Source organism: Chanodichthys erythropterus, chromosome 14 (assembly GCF_024489055.1).
Source record: "Chanodichthys erythropterus isolate Z2021 chromosome 14, ASM2448905v1, whole genome shotgun sequence".
In the NCBI taxonomy this organism is placed as follows: domain Eukaryota; kingdom Metazoa; phylum Chordata; class Actinopteri; order Cypriniformes; family Xenocyprididae; genus Chanodichthys; species Chanodichthys erythropterus.
In genome coordinates, this window is record NC_090234.1 from 43212367 (window position 1) to 43234065 (window position 21699).

The window sequence follows — 21699 nt, forward strand, 5'->3', positions numbered from 1 at the left end:
CAGTATTCCTCAAAATGAATAAAAACAGTGAAATGCAAAGCTACAATAATTAAATGTTAAATAACTAAACTATACTTCATGTATTTAATATCACTTTATTAACCAATGTCTTTGCTGCTGACGTTTGATCATGACTTTGGAAAAAACATCATTTATTTATTTATTTGTGCTAAAATCTGTTATAAAAACAAACAAACAAGCAACCCAGGTGATGAAAAATAACGCAAATGTAACGTAACACGTTACTTTCCATTGAAAGTAACTAAGGCCCTGTTTGCACCTTGTATCTAGATGCGTTTTGGTCGATCAGATCACAAGTAGACGAGGGAGTCTCTTTTATCCACTTTCGACCACCTCTGTCCGGATTTCTTCGAGGGGAGGGTCTGTGAGCGGGGAATTTTCTTCAGAAATTTTGATTTAATAGGCGAAATACCTGCATATGAACGTGAACGGACAACAGGAAAACATACAGAGAGCAGCTTTCGTTTCTGCTCTGACAGCCGCGAGACCGCGCTGAACACGGTAAGTGCATGATAGAAAACAGAAATGTTTAGAGAACATTGTACTTGTTACATTTTTCGTCTTCAAAACAAACTTGGGTTTTCAATTTACAAAGTTTTAATCCCGTCTGGCTAGCGCGCTTCCCATAATGTTTATCGTGTCAATGGTCGGAGAGTTGGCGGCAAAGACTATAGAATAACACAAGATGCGTCACTTTTATTGTTTTGAATGGGAGAAAGTGCAACGCGCAATATGGTGGAATAAGTCCCGCCTTCTAAATATAAGCCAATCACCGATTAAAGTCATCGCGTCACTGCAGCGGCCGTTAGAAGCTCCGGTTCCTATAGAAACAGTCAGACTCACGCCTCCGAAATGAGGCACAAGAGATGCGCATTTAGCCTGATCCAGCCTGAAAAACACAATTTTTAATCATGATTTGAGCATTTAGAAACAAAATTTGTAAGACAGTTGTTGTCAGATTTCATTGGTGCTTTCAAATATGACATTTAATCAAAAGCTTGGCAAACAGTTTTGGAGAATTTGATGTTTCCCCATTCAAAGAGATAGGAGCTGCACTTGCATGCCCGAGAGGTGTTTCAAAGATGGTCACCAAGTGAAATGACTTGTCTTAAAGGGACTTTGGTTGGCGGTCTTTAGCTGTTTGAACACATTCGACCACATGAGTGTTTCCACTACGAAAGCAATCAGAATGTGTTTTCGACTAAAGTGGCCGAAAGAGGACAAACTCTGAACGTTTTACACCCCGTTTACACCTGTATTTAGCGTCGTCCACTTGTGATCCGATCGACCAAAACACATCTTAATACCAGGTGGAAACGGGTAGCTATTAAACAGTAATGAAAGTAGTTACTTTTTTACGGAGTAACGGAATATAGTAATGCATTGCTTTTAAGTAACTTTCCCCAGTTTCCCTAGATTTCTTGTTGTAAGTAATGTAAATAATAAGATGCAACTTACTTAAATATTAACAGTTACAGGTAAAATTGGTAGAACAATCTTCAAATGAAGGAGACATTCTGAAAAAAGCTGCATGTCCATTGAAGCTGTACAGTATTTTGCTGCAAATTCATCTGTCACTTGGTAGAAACAGCCAAATTAGACAGATGCCAACACAGAAAGATTGTGTTGACACAAATTGTGCCAGACACATTTTATGCAATAAATTATTGACTGCCAGGAGCATGAAATTATTCAAATGAAAGACATTTTAAAAACAAACAATATGCAAAACAGTTCATGGTAATATTAATACAATTAGTTTGTTTACTTTGTACAGTAAATAATTTTGGGTCTCCACTTGATTTCCAAATGTACAATCTGGGTTCTGAAGCAAACCCAGTTGAAAGTCATTGACTGGTCTAATAGACCTGTTGCAGTGTGTGTAATATTCAGAGGGAGGCAGTGTTGCTTTATGCTCAACGTCACTAGACCAAGTAAAGCGTGGAATGGGGAAAAAATCATGAATTTTTTAGTATTTTCTCTTTTGCTTATTAGCAACACTGCATGAACTCCACAAGTTGAAGATTATGTTCTCCAGCAATGTTTGAGATGATCCAGAGAACATCTTGAGCTTCTATCTACTGTATCTGTACAAGAGTCACATAGTCAGATTTGATTAGTGGCTTTTAGTGCACTTTTATACTTGTACATTTTTTTTTGTTGTTTGTTTTTTTTCATTCTGGTTATTAGTCATAACTGTAATGCATACGCAGTAGTTCAGACAATCTGCCTGAAATGAAAATGCCACTGTCACACCGTCTTGCAGCCTTAGGTTTGAATGTCATAAGCCTGTTGAGAAGCTTTTTGCAACACTGTTGCCTTGAGCATCATTTGGGTTCATGAGGGTGAGAGTAGCGAGAAGCTAATTCTTCAGCCCACCAACCGCAGCACTGTTTCTCACGATACTTATTAACCGCAGTTGATGAGCTCGCCTTGCCACATTGCGCACAGACATGATAAATAAATCCAGAAGATTCGAATGCCTGTTGTTGTCAAATACTGAGCGAAAACATCAGTGATGTTAAAGATATTAAGAACCAAATGATTTAACAACCACATAGGATTAAAATTTTACAATTAATGCATGTTAAACCAGTGTTTTTTAAAGTAATTTCAGTGATGTTCAACTAAACAACTATAGTATATACGTATATATCGGATGCTCTTTTTTGTCTTTACCTTTTTAGCTTTACCTTTTGTCTTTTCATTTAAAGATATGCACCATTCAAAATGTTATTCATCCAAATGCCAAGAGTCTAACACTGGGAAGTCATTCGGTTCAACATGGATGGACCTGAGGCACAAGAAGACGTGTACAACAACTATTTGGGGTCTTATAGAAAAACATATATTTGCTTTTATCTGCATTCAACAGAAGTTCCCCTGGTGATTTTTTTTTTTTTTTTTTTAAATAGGCTCAACCGTATTTGGGTTAAGAAATGTATGATGTGTCACAAAGAGGGAGGAGGAGGAGGAGGAGGAGGGTAGAGTACAGCTATCTGAAAATGTAAAATGCCATTTATGCCACTTTTTTTCTTTTTTTTTTTTTTTTAACCTCCATCAGCTAATTTCATTCTGAGAAATACAAAGGTGGCACTATGTTCTTGTACTTTGCATATCCATTTGCATTTAGAGCAGACTGGCTTGTTGAAAACATTTTCACAATATAATCAGTGCTATTTTATATGGAAGCTTGTTTCCATCATGGAATAAAACTGTTTAATAGATAATTGCAACTTCATATCACACAATTCTAAAATTTTTTTCCCCTCACAGTTGCGAATCTCACAATTCTGGCTTTATTCCTCACAATTGTACGTTTATATCTCACAATTCTGGCTTTATTTCTCGTAATTGTGAGTTTATATCTCACAATTCTGGCTTTATTTCTCGCATTGTGAGTTTATATCACAATTCTGTTTTTTTGTTTTGTTTTTTTTTTCTCACAATTGCGAGTTTATATCAACAATTCTGGCTTTATTCCTCGCAATTGCTAGTTTATATCACAAGTCTGACTTTATTGCAATTGCGAGTTTATATCTTGCAAGTTTATATTTTGCAAGTTTATATTTATAGTTAAATTGCGAGTTTATATCTCGCAATTGACATTTTCTCGCAATTGCGAATTTATATATATCAAGATTGTGTATCTCACAATTCTGAATTTAAACACGCAATTGTGACTTACATCACGCAATTTTGACTTTACAACTCACAATTGCAAGTTTATATCATGCAATTCTGCGATTTTATAGAAAAACATGAAATGAAAAGTTGCAATTACCTTTTTTATTTTTTATTCAGTGGTAGAAACAAGCTTCCACAATTTTAGTATTATATTGACACTATTATAGTTTTTTAGGTGTAGTTTCAGTAATTTTGTATTGTAAGGATGAAAATAAAAAAAGACATTTGCTTTCCTGTTCCAACCCCCTCCCAGGGCCATGGAATTCCTAAAGAGGTGTTGATAGTGATCAAGGCCTGTAGGCCAAGATGTGTCTACATTGGAGGTCTGCTAATTGTCACACCTTTAGTTTGGCAGGGGAAGTTGTAATCTTCTGATTGGTCAGTTTGAATGTCTCACATTTGAGTTTCAGTAACATGGTCAAGGAAGAGATGAAAGAAGTCGCTTCTGTTTCTCTGGGTCCCTTTCTTGGGGCACTCTTTCTTCTTGGGGCCTTTGCTCTTCAATAGTTTCAATAGTTCAATAGTTATAGTTTCAGTAAACTATAATAATCCTGAATGTGAGTGCATTTTTGCTGTTGTCCTATGTGAGCTGATTTTCAAAATATTAGAACAAAAAATCATAAATATAAAAGTTTTAAAATGAATGCTGAGGTGTGATAGAGAATCAACAGCTCATTGTCATGAAGTTTTATGTCTTTTGTTAACAAAGAACCAAGGTCTTCCATTTTTCTGTGTTGTGCCAACACAATCTCATGGTGATTCGTAAGTATTTTACGTTTTACAAAATTGGTGGCTAATTGGTAAAAATTCACACATTCTCATTCGTACGTTTTTCGTACAATCTGCTTATGCCCTAGTGATGGTTATGTTTAAGGCTGGACCTTCATGCAATTCACATCATACAAAATTGCCACCTCATAAATAGTTATGTTTTCCTCTGAGATCAGGTTGGTGCACAGTAAAATATTGCAATATTTTCTCCAATTCTCCAATCATATCATCAAGTTATATAATTACAAACCCTGTAGCTCTCTCTGATATTATTTCTAAGCCCTGGAACACAAATTATTGTAATGTGCTGTTTTTTTTTTGTTTTTTTTGGAGAGCAATTTTTCTTAAAAAAAAAAAAAAACCTTGAAGTGTTAAAATATTCAGCTCCAGTGTTACAGCAGCTCCACACACACACACACACACACACACACACACACACACACACACACACACACACACACACACACACACACACACATATATAAAAAAATAAATGGCCCTAATGAGGACACAGCTGCCTTACACTTTCCTCTCCTGTGAATAATTAAAATAACTACCATGTTTCTATGTAAAAACCACACAGATAAGGGCTCATTATTCAGGGATGAAAATATAAAAATAAAAAATCAAATAAAATCGTCATATTTTTGGACAAGGTAGCCAACAAAACAATATCCAAATGTCTGAATGTCGCAGTGGGCAGTATTATTATCAGGAGTTATAAGGACATCAAAACTGCCTGAGCACATTAAGAACTTTGAATAACACTGGCCTATAAGGGAGGGTGGCACAAAAAAGCAATTTCTCTGACAGAACCAAGTGGAACAAACACTAATAGTGACCTAGGTGCAATGTAAGAAAAGATGTGACTAAGATAGAGCTTGTTAATCCCGAATTCAAAGTCGTATGTGCAAATCTGACACTTCCTACACCTCAAAAAGCTCATAGTTCATTGTGAAGTATGGTGGTGGCAGCGTCATGCTGTGGGGCTGCTTTTCATCAGTAGGGACTGGGCATCTTGTTAAAATACAAGGGAAATGGATGGTGCAAAATACAGAGAAATGCTGCAAGAGAAACTGCTGAAAACCGAAGCTTATGAAGAAGTTGTTTAGCAAAACAAGTTGTTTAGCGTGAAATGAGCACTAGAGTTGCTCGAGATCAAATGGATGTTCTGCAATGGAAATCTATCTATCTATCAATTAGTTTTTATGTGCTTTTGTCATTTTATTAGTTTTTTCTTTTTCAAATATTTCTATTTAGGTTTAGTTTTTAACATACTGAAATTCTATCTATCTATCTATCTATCTATCTATCTATCTATCTATCTATCTATCTATCTATCTATCTATCTATCTATCTATCTATCTATCTATCTATCTATCTATCTATCTATCTATCTATCTATCTAAGCAACTAGTCTAGGACATGTTAACAATGTGTTAAATCCTGCTAAAACATGCTAGCAACATGTTAAATCATGTTAGCAAAATGTTAAAACATGTTCTAATTCATGGTAAAAACATGCAATCAACACACTAAAACATGTTAGCAATTTGATAAAAAAAACATGCTAGCAATGCGTTAAATAGCAACATGTTAAAATGTTAGTATTGTTACTTTTCTTATAGCAGCATGCTAAAACATGCCAGCAATGTGTTAAATTATGCAATGTGTTTAAAACATTAGTAACATGTTAAAACGTGTTAGAACAATGTGTTAATTTACATTAGAAACATGGTAGCAATATGTTAAATCATAATAGAAATAAATCATGTTAGAAACATGTTAAATCATGGTAGCGATGTGCTAATTCATGCTAGTAGAAACATTGCTGCAACGCACTACATGATCATGCTAAAACATTAGCAACTTGTTTTTTTGCCAAAGCAACATTTCTCATTTTCATTTAGTTTAATTTTCAACTAATATTATTTCAGCTTTCAGTTAACAGAAATGTTTTTAATAGCTGTAGTTAATAACCCTGCTCTGTATTTGCCCTTTTTGATAAAGTATCTAGATGCACTTAGATTTTTTACTTCATTAGTAGAAAACATTAACCGAGTAGTGTTTGACAAGCACAAACACAATTAGGATGTAAATAAGGGTGTCAAATGTGATGTGGGGACTTCTGGGAATACTTTGAGAGTGATGACTCAAATGAAACAGTGAATCAGTTTAATGAACCAGTTGAAATGAACTGTCTAAACAAAGCGACTCTCTAAAATGATTCTGACTTGCAGCTCTATGTGGTGAATTGGTGTCATTTAGTGTGACATAAAAACAGCAATTTAGATTCGGAATATTTCTGAACGGGATCTGAATATAAGTATATTTTTATACTTAAAAATAAAGATTTCATGAAGATACAGAGGTAAAAAGGACAAGAAGATGCTATTGCATCAGATTTAATTGAATACACGAAAAATATGAGTATAAAAAACATGTATAAAATCATTTTACATTACAACATTTGCTGAAAATCTTCTTTGACTTCCTGTCATTTATTGTCATTCAAAGGTAACACATTTTTAAGGTGACATACGTTATACTTACAGTAAATGATGCATAATTACTAGTAACTAACCCCATGTAGTTAATTAATATTACTCAGTACTAATTGTGTAATTACACTGTAACAGCGTCACCCTGAAATAAAGTGTTGCAATTTGTGCTTTTCGTATAATTATAATTTGTTATAATTCAGGATCTGGTGTGTCACATTATATAATAATCAGTACAATCAACATATGTTGTATTTTGTGCAAAACATTTATTAACATGAACAACAGATAGGTACACTATGAGTATCAGTACAAATATTTAGTACCTCATGGGCCCTTATGAGATCATCAGTTTCTATAAGATTATATATGAATTACTTTAGTGAAACTAAGTTCTCTGTTCACATCTTTGGTCTCACTATAACTTCTGGAAACACACACAACTCTCATCAGATAAAACATACGGTAACATTCTTAACAAAGAAATAAACAAATGCACAATATATTTGCCTAACAAATGTACCTCAGATGCCCAAACGCATAGAGTGTCTAATAATAAACAACTCCATTGTTTGTGTAATTTACAGTACCAGTGAAAAGTCTGGACACATTCTCATTCTCAAGAAATAATGGGTTTTTCTAAGATCACGAGAAGCATAAATGTAGTCAAATGTGTCCAAACGTTTTGCTGGTAGTATAATTATAATTGTTTGCATGTGCTATATTCCCACCTACATATATTACATGTCATATTTATTATCTAAACTTTGTCCTTGCTACATTTCACAAATTCATGGCTCAATATTTATGTTGATGGACTATAAACTGGTTTTGTTAACATTTTTACAATAAGGGTCCATTTGTTAACCATAGTATTATTGAACTAACAATTCAAATACTTCTAAAGCATTTATTAACCTTTCATGTTCATAAATTATTATTTAAAGAGCTAGCATGAACTAACAATGAATAGTTTTATTAATGTTAAAATCTGAATTGCTCATTGTTAGTTAATGTTAAAGCATTAACTAATGTTAACTATGGGACATTATTGTAAAGCATTACCCTGAATTTCTTCCTCGTATGAAAAATAGCATGATTTTAACACACCAACTTTAAGGTTTGGTTGAAATCTATAATGTTAAAACCCACAAAAATATAGTTCAGTCTAGTTGCATATATAGATTTTGATCTAAATATAAGACATTCGTGAAAATGTATGAAAAGTGACAGTCATTTTTCTGCCTCAACAGAATTATTGAATGAATTTCATATTACACTCGAAAAATTATTTTTTACTTTTGTTCAAATTTAGTTAATTAAAATTAGTTAAAGGTGCCCTAGAACCAGTTTTTACAAGATGCAATATAAGTCTTAGGTGTCCCCTGAATGTGTCTGTGAAGTTTCAGCTCAAAATACCCCATAGATTTTTTTAAATTATTTTTTTTTAACTGCCTATTATAGGGCATCATTAACTATGCACCGATTCAGGCTGCGACCCCTTTAAATCTCTCGCTCCCTGCCCTCCCGAGCTCTCGACTACAATACAGTGCATTTACAAAGTTCACACAGCTAATATAACCCTCAAATGGATCTTTACAAGATGTTCGTCATTCATACTTCATGCATGTGTCGGATTATGTGAGTAAAGTATTTATTTGGATGTTTACATTTGATTCTGAATAAATGTGAGGCTATGCTTCGTGGCTAAAGCTAACATTACACTGTTGGAGAGATTTATAAAGAATGAAGTTGTGTTTATGAATTATACAAACTGCAAGTGTTTAATAATGAAAATAATGACAGTCTTGTCTCTGTGAATATAGTAAGAAATGGTAACTTTAACCACATTTAACAGTACATTAGCAACATGCTAACAAAACATTTAGAAAGACAGTTTACACATATCACTAAAAATATCATGATATCATGGATCATGTCAGTTATTATTGCTCCATCTGCCATTTTTCGCTATTGTTCTTGTTTGCTTACCTAGTCTGATGATTCAGCTCTGAACATCCAGATGTCCTGCCCTTGTGTAATGCCTTGAACATGAGCTGGCATATGCAAATATTGGAGTCATACATATTAATGATCCCGACTGTTACGTAACAGTCGGTGTTACGTTGAGATTCGCCTGTTTTTTGGAGGTCTTTAAAACAAATGAGATTTATATAAGAAGGAGGAAGCAATGGAGTTTGAAACTCAATGTATGTCTTATGTACATATCCATGTACTGAACTCTTGTTATTCAACTATGCCAAGGTAAATTCATTTTTTGATTCTAGGGCACCTTTAATATAACAATTCTTCAATTCTTCTATTTTATATATATATATATATATATATATATATATAATAAAATATTTAATTTCAGCTGTCTTGTGCAAATTTTATTCAGTCGATTTAAATTTGCTAAATGGAATCCATTTGAATTGGGACTACATGAATAATGTTAATTAGGCTTTTTTTCTGTAATCTCTCTGTTCATGTTCTTTAGTACTCTATTAAATAAAATATGAATATTTTATTCCTTGTTTTATGCTAGGAAAAAAAAAAACTCAAGATAAAATCAAAATAGATAAATGATATTGTTACTGATATTGATCAATAGCCAATGTTCGATAAGATGAAAATTGTAAAAATATATATAAAAAAAAAAAAAAATGAAAATGTAACTTTATAATGCATTAATATAACACAGTAATATTTGTTATATTGTATTAAAGGGTTAGTTCACACAATAATGAGCCGGCGTTCTGACGTAGAACCTGGAAGCTGTGCAATGTGTCTTCAACCTAAACTGCGTAGGAGAATGACAGGGTAGAGAAGAAAATGTTGAATAAAGTCGTTAGTTTTGTTTTGTTTTTGTGCACAAAAAGTATTCTCGTCACTTCATAACATTAAGGTTGAACCACTGTAGTCTTGTTAATGTTAATGATGTCTTTAGTATCTTTCTGGACCTTATGTCGTAATTTCGTTGCTTTCTATGGGAGATAAAAAAACCTCTTGGATTTTATCAAAAATCTTAATTTGTGTTTTGAAAATGAATGAAGGTCTTACGGATGTGATATGATGGTGAGTAAATAATGACAGGAATTTCAGTTTTGGAAGAACTAACCCTTTACTTCTTCAGACAATGAATGTGCTCTGACTTCTTGTATGGTAAGCGACCCAGATTTGAATCCCACTCAGGGGTGCATTTCCCGTACAGTAACGCAACTCTCTGCTTAACCACCATATGATGCATCATTGGAGAAACTAACCAACTAGTCACGACTGTTTCCTGAAACCATAGTAACATATTCTCACATCTGTCGTTTGAACCACACTGGTTCAGCAATATAGGAATGGCTTTTATGACATCACATGCAGGTGGTGGAGTAATAACTTCTGCTGATTAATCAATTCGAGATCGGAAATAATGTTATATTATAGTTATACACAAACACAAATGACAGAATTAAAGAAATTCACTTAAGCGGTTCTAAGAAACTGAATTGTTAAGGACTGGTTATATTTCCACATTTGCGCTTGGTTTTGGCAAACCATTCTTGGCCCAGAGTTCTTACAGTAGCATGGCTGGCTAACCATGTAGTGATATCACCACTCAGGATTAGCCACTTGTTTGTTGCCTGGCTGCCAAGTTCTCTGTAGCTGGCCAAGCTCGCTATTTGAATGAAGTAGACACACGTTTAATAAAACTTAAAAGAAATATCTGACTATCCTCCATAATGCGGTTGCTATTTAGATCACATACTGTTTGTAAACTATTGCTTTACCAAAGCAATGACTGACACATTTGTATTTCATTCTAAAGAGCTCTGTTATCAGCCCTACAGTGGAAAATGAAACCATATCTATAACGGCTGGGCCGGATCAGCACGGAATGGTACGGTTAAGCAACAAGAACGGTTTGGCCCAACAGTGGAAAGGTGGCTTCTAACCACAGCTTGAGATCTCTAGTTCGAACCACTTAAGTTTGCAATGCTGTTTGCGAAAGTTTGTTGGAACTATGGTTTCGGGAAAAGCCAAATCATTCAACTTTGTTGGTAATGACAGAACTTGCAACCATAGTTGGCTAAAAATGATTTTGAGAAATGCACCCCAGGCATGTTAATTTTCATTGTATCTAGTAACAAAATGACTTGTATGACAAGACTAGAACAAATTCATTCAAACTATTTTTGTTGTTGTTGTTGTTGTTGGAGACTTAATATGAGGCCCTGTTTCCCTGTGGTATTAAGATGTGTTTTGGTTGATCAGATCACAAGTGGATGTGGGAGACACCCATTTCCACCTGGTATTTTAATCCATCTCTTTTGTCCACTTTCAACCACTTCTTTCCTAATTTTTTCGAGGGGAGGGTCTATAGGCGGGTAAATGAATGGGTTTTTTCAGATCTTTCGATCTAATGGACAAAATAAGCACGTGCGATTCACATATGAAGCAACATGGAGACGACGGAAAAACATACAGAGAGCATCAGCTTTCCTTTCTGCTCTGTCAGCCGCAACACCACGCCAAATGCTGCGAGTACATGTTAGAAATCAGGAATGCTGAGAGAACACTGTGCTTGGTACATTTTTTTGTCTTTAAACCAAATTTGCTGACAAAGTTTAAATCTCATCTGGCTAGGGCGCTTCCCATAATGTTTACGCATTAGGTCAGTAGGTGGTCTTTTGCGGCTGTTCGACCACATGAGCGTTTCCACTACGAAAGCAATCCGGTCGAAAGCGTTTTCGACTACCTCTGGAAGTGGTCGAAAGTGGACAAGCTCGAAACGTTTTGCACCCCATTTACACCTGTATTTAGCGACATCTACTTGTGATCCGATCGACCAAAACATGCATCTTAAGGCCCTGTGTCCACCAGAGCGTTTTTAGCCAGCTGAAAATGCTAGGCGCTCTGCTTAAAACGCCCGTCTGTGAGCGCTTGAGAGTGCTTCTGCAGCGCAGCGTTTTTTTTCCGCTGAGACGCTTTGTTGCTATGATACGGAATATCCGCGGCACTGTTACTTATAACTGATTTTGCAGGTAATTTGTTTAAGACTAAAAATGTTCACACAATGTGGAATTACTTGCTATGTATGTTCGGAGACCAGCAATATTAATTTCTCATCCATTTTGTTTCTGTTTGTTGATGTCGCTGTACAGCAAGAATGTGACAGTTGGCCGGTGTAGTATTTGTCCCGCCCCTCCTCCACTCTGATTGGACGGCTGGCTGAAAAGTGACTGTGATGAGCGCAGCGTTTTACTCAAAGTTGAACATTCTTCAACTCGAGGCGACCAGTAAAAAATGCAGAGCTCTCAGCGCTTGAGCGTGAAAAAGACGCCGCGCTCCCGTTGAAAACAATTGAAAAAGTACGCTAGCAGCTGGAAAAAACGCTTAGGTGGACACACAGCCTAATACCAGGTGGAAACAGGGCCTCATTGTCTCAACAACAACACCAAACAAAACAGATTTAATTTAAGAGACAAAATTTAATTGCACAGAAAAATTCCTCAATTTAATTCAGCAATTCATGTATTTTTTGAGTGTAATAGTTTCAGCTCACTTGACGTAAATCCTTCATTGGTGTTAGAAACAATTCTTGCACTTGATTAACTTCTGAAAAGCCCTTTTGAAATCCTCATTAAAGATGGTGTAAATCAGTGGGTTGATGAGAGAGTTCAGATATCCCAGCCAAGTCAGAAAGTTGGTCATTTCAAGAGAGCGAGCACAGGACGTACAGACATTAACAATCACCTCATGGATGAAGAACGGCAGCCAGCAGATGACAAAAGCCCCTAGAATGAGTCCGAGAGTGGTGGCGGCCTTCTTTTCACGTGTACTCGAGATACGATGCCGCCTGACAGACCGCAGTCTGCAAGACTGAGACTTTGGGCTTTTCGTGGCAATGCGCACTCTGTCGCCTTCGGTGGACGGTTCAGACACCGATTTCTCCGGAGGGCTCAGGGTGTCCGGAGTCGTCGGCTCCCTGTCGCTGCATTTGGGAAGCATTTGTCCATTCATCTCCGGCTTGAGGCAACTAGCCTCTCTCCTTTGGTAAAGAGTCTTTGCTGCTCGGTAGATCTTGTAGTAAAGAATGAGAATGAGTGTTAGCGGGATGTAAAAAGCCCCAAATGTGGAGTAAATCGTAAAGACGATGTCGTGCTTAATGATGCAGTCATTTTCCTCGTCTTGTTGTCTCCACAGCATTGGCGGCAAAGAGACGACTATAGCGAGGAGCCACACCACGCTGATCATGATGGCGGCCCGTAGAGATGTCCTCTTTCTCGAGTACTCCACGGCGTCCGTGATGGAGCGGTAACGGTCTACAGCGATGGCTGCCAGGTGCAGAATGGAGCATGTGCAGCAGGTTATGTCCACGCTTAACCAGATGTTGCACATGACTTGACCCATGACCCACGTCTCCTTTACTATGTAGACAATGCTGAAGGGCATAACTAAAACAGCCACCAAGAGGTCTGTCACGGCTAAAGAGCAGATGAGATAGTTTGCGGGATGGTGCAGCTTGCGTGTGACGATGATGGCTGTGATGACCAAGCAGTTCATCGCCGTGGTCAGTGCGGCCAGAAACGATAGCGTGAGGGAGAGAAGAATCATGCCACATGTGGTTTTGCTGGGCCCATCTGCAGGGCTAGATCCATACGTGTGGTTTGTATCCATGCCTAGGACAGAATACAGGCAGAATCACTCAGACAGAACAAAACATCTGCTGATGAGTTCACATGGGGCCGGTTGCACCAGCTGTGTGTATGCTAGCTTAGTTCTAGCATAAAGGAGTGCTAACTTACTACTAAATATTACACTTAGCTGAAACATTATCCAATGTATAAACTAAATATTTCAGGTCTCCAACCTGAAATAAATTGGATTACATCAATGAGTTTATGTTTTACCTGATAGATTTTAATTCTTTTGACTTAGAGTCTTTTCACACCTGGCTCGTTTCGAGGATTTGTTTTGGAACCTGGTGCATTTTCTCCTTTAATATGGTTAGTTTAGGCATATATGAACACGGATCCGCACCAAAACAATCGCTTCAAGATCACCTGAAGGAGGTGGTCTCGGCCTGACTGAAAACAGATTCTGGAGCGGTTCCGTTGAGGCGAGAATACAATCCAACTTAACGGACCAAGCTGCATCATAATTCATAATGGGAAATGTGTTATGTAAAAAACTGAAGTGTCTGATTCTGTGAGTTAGCACGATAGTTAAATTTTTATCTGTTAACAAAGTAACATTTAAACAAACTGTAACAAGATAAACTGACATGCACTGCATTTCAAAGCTACTTCTGTTAAAGGGACAGTTCACCCAAAAATGAAATTTCTGTCATTATTTACTCACCCTCATGTCGTTCCAAACCCGCAAGACCTTCGTTCATCTTCAGAACACAAATTAAGATATTTTTCAAGGTCCAGAAAAGTAGTAAAGACATTGTTAAAATAGTCAACATGACTACAGTGGTTCAACCTTAATGTTATGAAGTGACGAGAATACTTTTTGTGTGCAAAAACAAAACAAAAATAACTTTATTCAACAATTTCTTCTCTACCCTGTGCTGTTTACATTGCATAGACAGTGCAACACTTCCGGGTGTTACGTCAGAATGCCGACTCTGTATTGACTGGCTCCTGCGTCAGCATCACACACATGCGTCGTGCTGCTCACGTGAACTGCATCCGCCAATACTGAGCCGGTGTTCGGACGTAAACTCGGAAGTGGTGCACTGCGTCAACTGCGTAGGAGACTGACAGGGTAGAGAAAAAATTGTTTTTTCTCACAAAAAGTATTCTCGTTGCTTCATAACATTAAGGTTGAACCACTGTAGTCACGCTGACTATTTAAACGATGTCTTTACTACTTCTCTTGAGCTTTTCTCCTGATGTCAATATACGACCAGCAAACTTGTATTGTATAGCTCTGGAAATTCCAACACAGTAAATAGCTGTTCATCCATTTTGCTTTCTGATTGTTTGGATGCCCTGTTGCTATTGGTCACGCGGGTAATTGTCACAGAGCTTAGCGGCAAAAGTTGAACTATTTTGAACTTTGACCGCGGCGTGCGAGCAAGTTGCGCTCTGCTGCGTCTACGCTTTGGTTGACGCAGTTCTCGCGCGGCGCAAGCCATTGAAACAAATGGGTTTCATAGCGCAGCGCATACCGCGTCCTTTACAGGTTTGGAACGACATTAGGGTGAGTAATTAATGACAGAACTTTCATTTTTGGGTGAACTAACCCTTTAACAGTGGATTCGAAAGCCTCTTATTGGATCAATGAAGGAGGATTTCGTCATGTGACTACACATTACTTTACAGGTTTACAACCATCTAGATAAAACTTGCCTCATGATTATGAACTAATGGGGCAACTAAATGAACTAGTATAGAGCTGGTTTCAAACTGTAGCAAATGTAGCAACACTAAGGTCTGCTTCACACACCTTAGTTTAAAATTTATTTTGTTATAAGTTGTAAGCTTGCAATCAAATGCATTGAGGGGCAGATAGCATGAAATGAAAAAAGACAACATCTTTCTTTTGCATTGTGTTCGCTCTGCATGCAATCACAAACAAATGACTCACCAGCTCACTTTGAATCATTTTAACAAACGTCTGACTCACTTATGTCATCAGAAATTAATTGAGAACTGTTAAAGTGCTATGCGAGTCATATAACAAGAAACATTTAATCTAGTGGACATTTCCCGATTGTGGCCTCTTGCGTTCATTTTTTTTCCCCCACTGGGGAATACTACCGAATTCACTCGGTTTGCTCTACTGAAATATCATGCATGACCGTTCATACCTGTAGTAATGCTGCTTATTCATATAACGGCTTCTGTCTATGTGCATTAAAGGAGCTGCACGTCATCATTGTCTTCAGAGATCTTGACCATGGTTGTACATGCCGGCATTTGCCAAAAAGCATCTGAAAAGGATGAAGATCAAAAAGAGTTGATGTCAAATAGAAGTTTGTCAGATTGTCCTTGCAGAGCAGGGGAGGGAATAGACGGTGCGCTGTGACTGCCGCTGAGACCGTTGATAAAAGATGGATATAATTTTCTCTAAAAGCAGATCTGAAACGCTCTCTTTTAAAAGAAAATTGGGCTAGAGAAAAAAGCCATATAGCCCAGACAAAAGAATTTGACCTGCCAGCTCATTTTCATTATAGATATCAGATATTTATGTGTCCCTTGATCCTGTGTTGGGTTTGACGTCTTTTGCACATTCTAATATGTACAATGAGTATAAAAGAGAGAGAGTGAGTAATAAAATCATTTTACTAAAGCATACTTCATTACATGTTCACAGTGTGTCTGCCTGTGTATTAGCACTGGCTGTGAGAATATGGTTGTCATAGAGACTCATGGGGACAGGCTTTCTGAGAGAAAGGCCAAAGCTATAGAACAAAAATTGATTTTAAACACTCTACAAGCTCTTTCTCTGTTAGCGCAATGATGTTAGTCTAGTAGGTCGTATAGTATGAAATGTATCCACCTTTTTCTTACACCCCATGAAGCTTTGTGTGAATTATGGGAGTAACTTCCGTTAAACTGTAACGCAAAAATAATGAACGCAAAAATAAGCATTTTCAAAAACTGGGTACAATGAGATGACATTATCCCACTCAACCTTCAACCATCAAACATTAAAAGGAAATTTAAAAGTGTAAAAGCATTAACAAATGTATACATTAGACCATGAATAACCCCAATAGCTTGATTATTTCCCAGCAATATTAGGGACGTGCACTGTAATATATGTCTGTATTATGAAACATATATGCATTGCCTTAATCAAAAATGTTCATTATTATTAGGCAAGTTGATTTTCTGATCATATTTTTTTTCCAAGCACATTTTACCAATTCCAATCCACATCAATCTTAATAACTACTATTAATATTATTTTTAATCATTTATAGGTGATATATAATTGTTCATGAAGGCTGGAAATGAAAAATGACATATTCAGGTGTGCAGAATTATTACACTCTAAAAAAAATGCTGGGTTGAAAATGGACAAACCCAGCGATTGGGTTGTTTTAACCCAGCAGTTGGGTTAAATGTTTGCCCAAACTGCTGGGTAGTTTTACTTAACTCAACTATTGTTTAAAAATTACTGTATTGCTTGCTTAAAATTAACCCAAAATATCTTGAAAATTAACATTTATTAATATGTTTAATAAATTAACATTTTAATATCATTTTAGATGTATTTAAGTCAGCCATACAGTCATTTTCAAACAATAGTTGGGTTAAATAAAACTACCCAGCAGGTTGGGCAAACATTTAACCCAACAGTTGGGTTAAAACAACCCAATCGCTGGTTTTGTCCATTTTCAACCCAACGATTGGGTTGTTTTTAACCCAGCATTTTTTAGATTGTAGGCAGGTTTGCTTTTACAGGCAAAATGAGCCAAAAAAGAGATTTAACTCAGACTGAAAAGTCCAAAATTATTAAATACTCATGAGAAAGACGTAATACTAATGCAATACTAGAAATTGCAGAGTTAAAGCATGACCAAGGGACAGTAAAATGCTCATTGGGTCAGCTGGGTCATACAAAAACAGGTGGAAAAGAAAAGACACATGTTAACTGCAAAATAATTAAGAATTAAGGTGAAGAGTTAAGTGAAACCATCAGGAACCCACCATTTTCCAGAACTCCAACCTACCTGGATCTCAGAGACTTAGGTTTGCTAAAGAATCCTAAAAAAATGACCTTCTCTTAATAAGAATCACAAGCTGAAGTGTTATAAAATACATGAAGACTGGGTTTTTATAGGTCTTATAGACAGACAGCTTGAGAGTGACTCCTGAAGGACCAGCACCACATCCTCTTGTACCACTGTTTGAAGAATTTATCTTCCAGAATCTGGCAGTAAGTTTTAGAAAATCATTTTTAGTCCATCTCTTATCCTGAAATGTCCGTCTTGCAGAGATGGACTAAAAATGATCTTCCAAAACTTAATTATTAAGATTGATGTGGATTGGAATTGGTAAAATGTGCTTGGAAAAACAATATGATCAGAAAATCAACTTGCCTAATAATTCTGCACACAGTGTAAATTTACCTGTTTTAGAAGCATTCCAGTAAACACTGCTAACAGACATAAGTGATAAAAGAAATTACATTTATAGTATCCGTGTAAAAACAAACCTGGAAAGAGACATGAGGATTTGGGGGAAAAAACGTGAGATTCTTAGTGCATTCCAGTGAATTATTCATGGGATATATTGTAAAGTTTGGAGAACAGACCACAAATGCGCAGTATATTTTGTCTTTTTTCATATAATGTTAAAGCGGAATACAAAGGGGGAAAAAAGAGAAAATAATCAGGAGGAAAAGAACGCAGTGACTGAAATTAACTCTTGCCAAAGATATTCTTTTCATACCACATCACATTAAAATACCAAGCATTACGTTATTCTCTTGATGTCTAAAAAGATAACATAAAGAAAATTATACAGCTCAGTTAGTCAAACTGATGGATAAGAATTACTAGCATCCCTATGATTTGAAATATGTTTCATTGTTTTTGAGTGGAACTTCCCCAAACCAAAAGTGCCTCCCATTATCTAAAACAACATAGGTTCATTAGGAAAAAGGTAAATAAATTATTAATTCATTCACCAGCAACTTTATTAGTTAAACCTGTTCAACTGCTCGTTAAAGCAAATATCTAATCAGTCAATCACATGGCAGCAACTCAGTGCCTTTAGGCATGTAGTCATGGTCAAGATGATCCGCGGAAGTTCAAACTGAGCTTCAGAATGGGGAAGAAAGGTGATTTAAATGGGACCTATTATGCAAAATTAGTTTGAACATAATGTGTGTCCAACAGTGTGTGAACAACCACCTATAATGGTAAAAATCCACCCACTCCTTTTTTTAAAAATCCCCATAAATTAGAAACAGTGTCTCAAAATGAGATGCTGATATCCTTGCTAGAGCAGCAAGTGATATAATATCTCAGATACGAACACATTATAACTGTTCTGTTGTTGGCTGTAATAATGAAGAATCTCCATAAACTCCCAGCATCTGAGCCACTGAGGACACAGTAGATTAATTTTTAAGAAGGGAATGAGCCAAAGAAAATAGGTAAATACGTGTATAACTGTGCAAAACATTTTACACCAGACTGTTCTGCAAACCTTTTTTTTTTTTTTTTTTTTTGCAAAAGTTGATTCTCAAAGATGAATAAATACCAACTCTTTGTTATCCAACTGCATATCCAGAACACATAAGTATCTCACATTTTCTATCCTGTTTTTGAGCCTCTTTTGATGGGCATGCCGCAGTCAAGACTTGGAAGTTAATGACCACTACTATGACTGGGTAACACTTTTGCATATTAAAATAATTTTTAAAGTCCCCAAACTTCCTATGTTGAAAAATATCTTCTTGCATATTTTAAAGGTGCCATCGAATCAAAAATTGAATTTACCTCGGCATAGTTGAATAACAAGAGTTCAGTACATGGAAATGACATACAGTGAGTCTCAAACTCCATTGTTTCCTCCTTCTTATATAAATCTCATTTGTTTAAAAGACCTCTGAAGAACAGGCGAATCTCAACATAACACTGTCACGTAACAGTCGGGATCATTAATATGTATGCCCCCAAATATTTGCATATGTCAGCTCATGTTCAAGGTATTACACAAGCGCAGCCAGTATTAACGTCTGGATCTGTGCACAGCTGAATCATCAGACTAGGTAAGCAAGCAAGAACAATAGCGAAAAATGGCAGATGGAGCAATAATAACTGACATGATCCATGATAACATGATATTTTTAGTGATATTTGTAAATTGTCTTTCTAAATGTTTCGTTAGCATGTTGCTAATGTACTGTTAAATGTAGTGTTAATTTCGTCACCTATTTTTAATTTAGTCTTAGTCTTAGTCTTGTGCCAAATGTCCTTGTTAGTTTTAGTCATATTTAGTCATTCACATATCTTTTTTTGTTAGTCAAGTTTTAGTCGACTAAATGTCTCGTCATTTTAGTCTAGTTTTAGTCAAAAGAAAACTCAAGGTATCTTAGTCAAGTTTTAGTCGACTAAAAGTCTTTTAATTTTAGTCTAGTTTTAGTCAAAAAATTGTAGTCTTTTTTTTTTAAATAACACATTATTACTGAGATTATTAAACATTTCAGTAAAAAAAGTGTTTCACATATCTCAAACATTGGTTAAATGTCATAATTAGCTACCTGACAAAATACACTTGTTGAAAGACAGGCGTTTAATACCTGTAAAGCCTCGTTTACACTGCACGCGTGTGCGGCTCGTTACGGCTGCGACGCGGCTACCGGAGCTGATACACGGCCACTCTAGTCAATGCTTGTGTTTACACCAGCCACGCCGCGGTGCGTTTGAGAAGCGGCTCGACACGCCGCTTCGCTAAAGATAGGCGCCTCACCTCCAAGACGCGCAGCTCAAATACAAAACAAAGTCAAAATAATCACCCTGTGTAAACTCCCGCTCATATTTTACATCACTAGAAACTGACGACAAGAGATTCGCAGTTGAAAAACTTGAAATTTCTTTGAGTTGACATCGCGCAGAGGACGGAACAACACCTTGCCGGAGCCGTAACGAGCCGCACACGCATGCAGTGTAAACAAGGCTTCAACGAGGCTTAACTTGAGCAACAGCGTGAAGCCGCGAACTCGTTCTGAATATTTTAAAGGCGTAACAGCTGATGAAAAAGCAGATCCGATTGTAGACGAAAATGAAGAGAGATTTTATCTTATTTTATACAAAACATTTTCGTCTCGTCTTTTTTCGTCAACAATAATGCATGTTAATTAAGTCTTAGTCAGCGTTTTTTGGACAGTGGTGCAGTCTTGTCATCGTCTCGTCTTAGTCATGAAAAAAAAGGTCGTTGACGAACATATTTCGTCTCGTCTCGTCTGACGAAATTAACACTAGTTAAATGTGGTTAAAGTTACCATTGTTTCTTACTGTATTCACGGAGACAAGAGCCGTCACTATTTTCATTTTTAAACACTTGCAGTCTGTATAATTCATAAACACAACTTCATTCTTTATAAATCTCTCCAACAGTGTAGCAATAGCACTATCAAACTCATTCAGAATCAAATGTAAACATCCAAATAAATACCATACTTATGCGATTAGACATGCTGCATGACGAACACTTTGTAAAGATCCATTTTGAGGGTTATATTAGCTGTGTGAACTTTGTTTGTGCAATGATAGAGTCGAGAGCTCGGGAGGGGGCGGAGAGCGCGAGTAATTAAAGGGGCCGCAGCCCTGAAACAGCGCATTTCTAATTATGCCCCAAAATAGGCAATTAAAAAAATTTATTTAAAAAAAAATCTATGTGGTATTTTGAGCTGCAACTTCACAGACACATTCAGGGGACACCTTAGACTTATATTACATCTTGTAAAAAAAACGTTCGATGGCACCTTTAAACAATTGCCAAAAATGTGATACATTTACAGGTTACATATGCTATATAAGTCTTGGTTGTGGCAAATAAATTTTAAGAACTTGGAGTTACCACAGTTATACAGTAGCTGTCGAATAATAACTTGCAGTGTTTTGTGTAAATGGAACTATGAATAAATACGTACCGTTTTTGTAACACTGTCGTTCATCGTTCATCCTTTCCGATAAAGTGAAAAATGTATATAGATTATCATTTGCATTGTCGTTTTTGAATAAAATGAAACT

At 36.4% G+C, this 21699-nt stretch overlaps 1 protein-coding gene across 4 annotated transcripts in view; it reads right to left on the reverse strand.

Moving 5' to 3' along the window:
• Positions 1 to 9623: 9623 nt before the first annotated feature.
• Positions 9624 to 21699, reverse strand: part of htr1fa (5-hydroxytryptamine (serotonin) receptor 1Fa) — a 30827-nt gene continuing 18751 nt past the window's right edge. The window contains exons 2-3 of one of the 4 annotated variants that reach the window (XM_067409515.1): positions 12729 to 13654; positions 9624 to 9783 (exon numbers count right to left, since the gene is read on the reverse strand). In XM_067409515.1, coding sequence (XP_067265616.1) covers positions 9712 to 9783; positions 12729 to 13654 — 998 coding nt within the window. In that variant the 3' untranslated portion in view covers positions 9624 to 9711. Of the gene's footprint in view, positions 9784 to 12210; positions 13655 to 15795; positions 15919 to 21699 lie in introns of those variants that run through there. The other 3 variants (XM_067409513.1, XM_067409514.1, XM_067409512.1) reach the window with 3 other exon arrangements.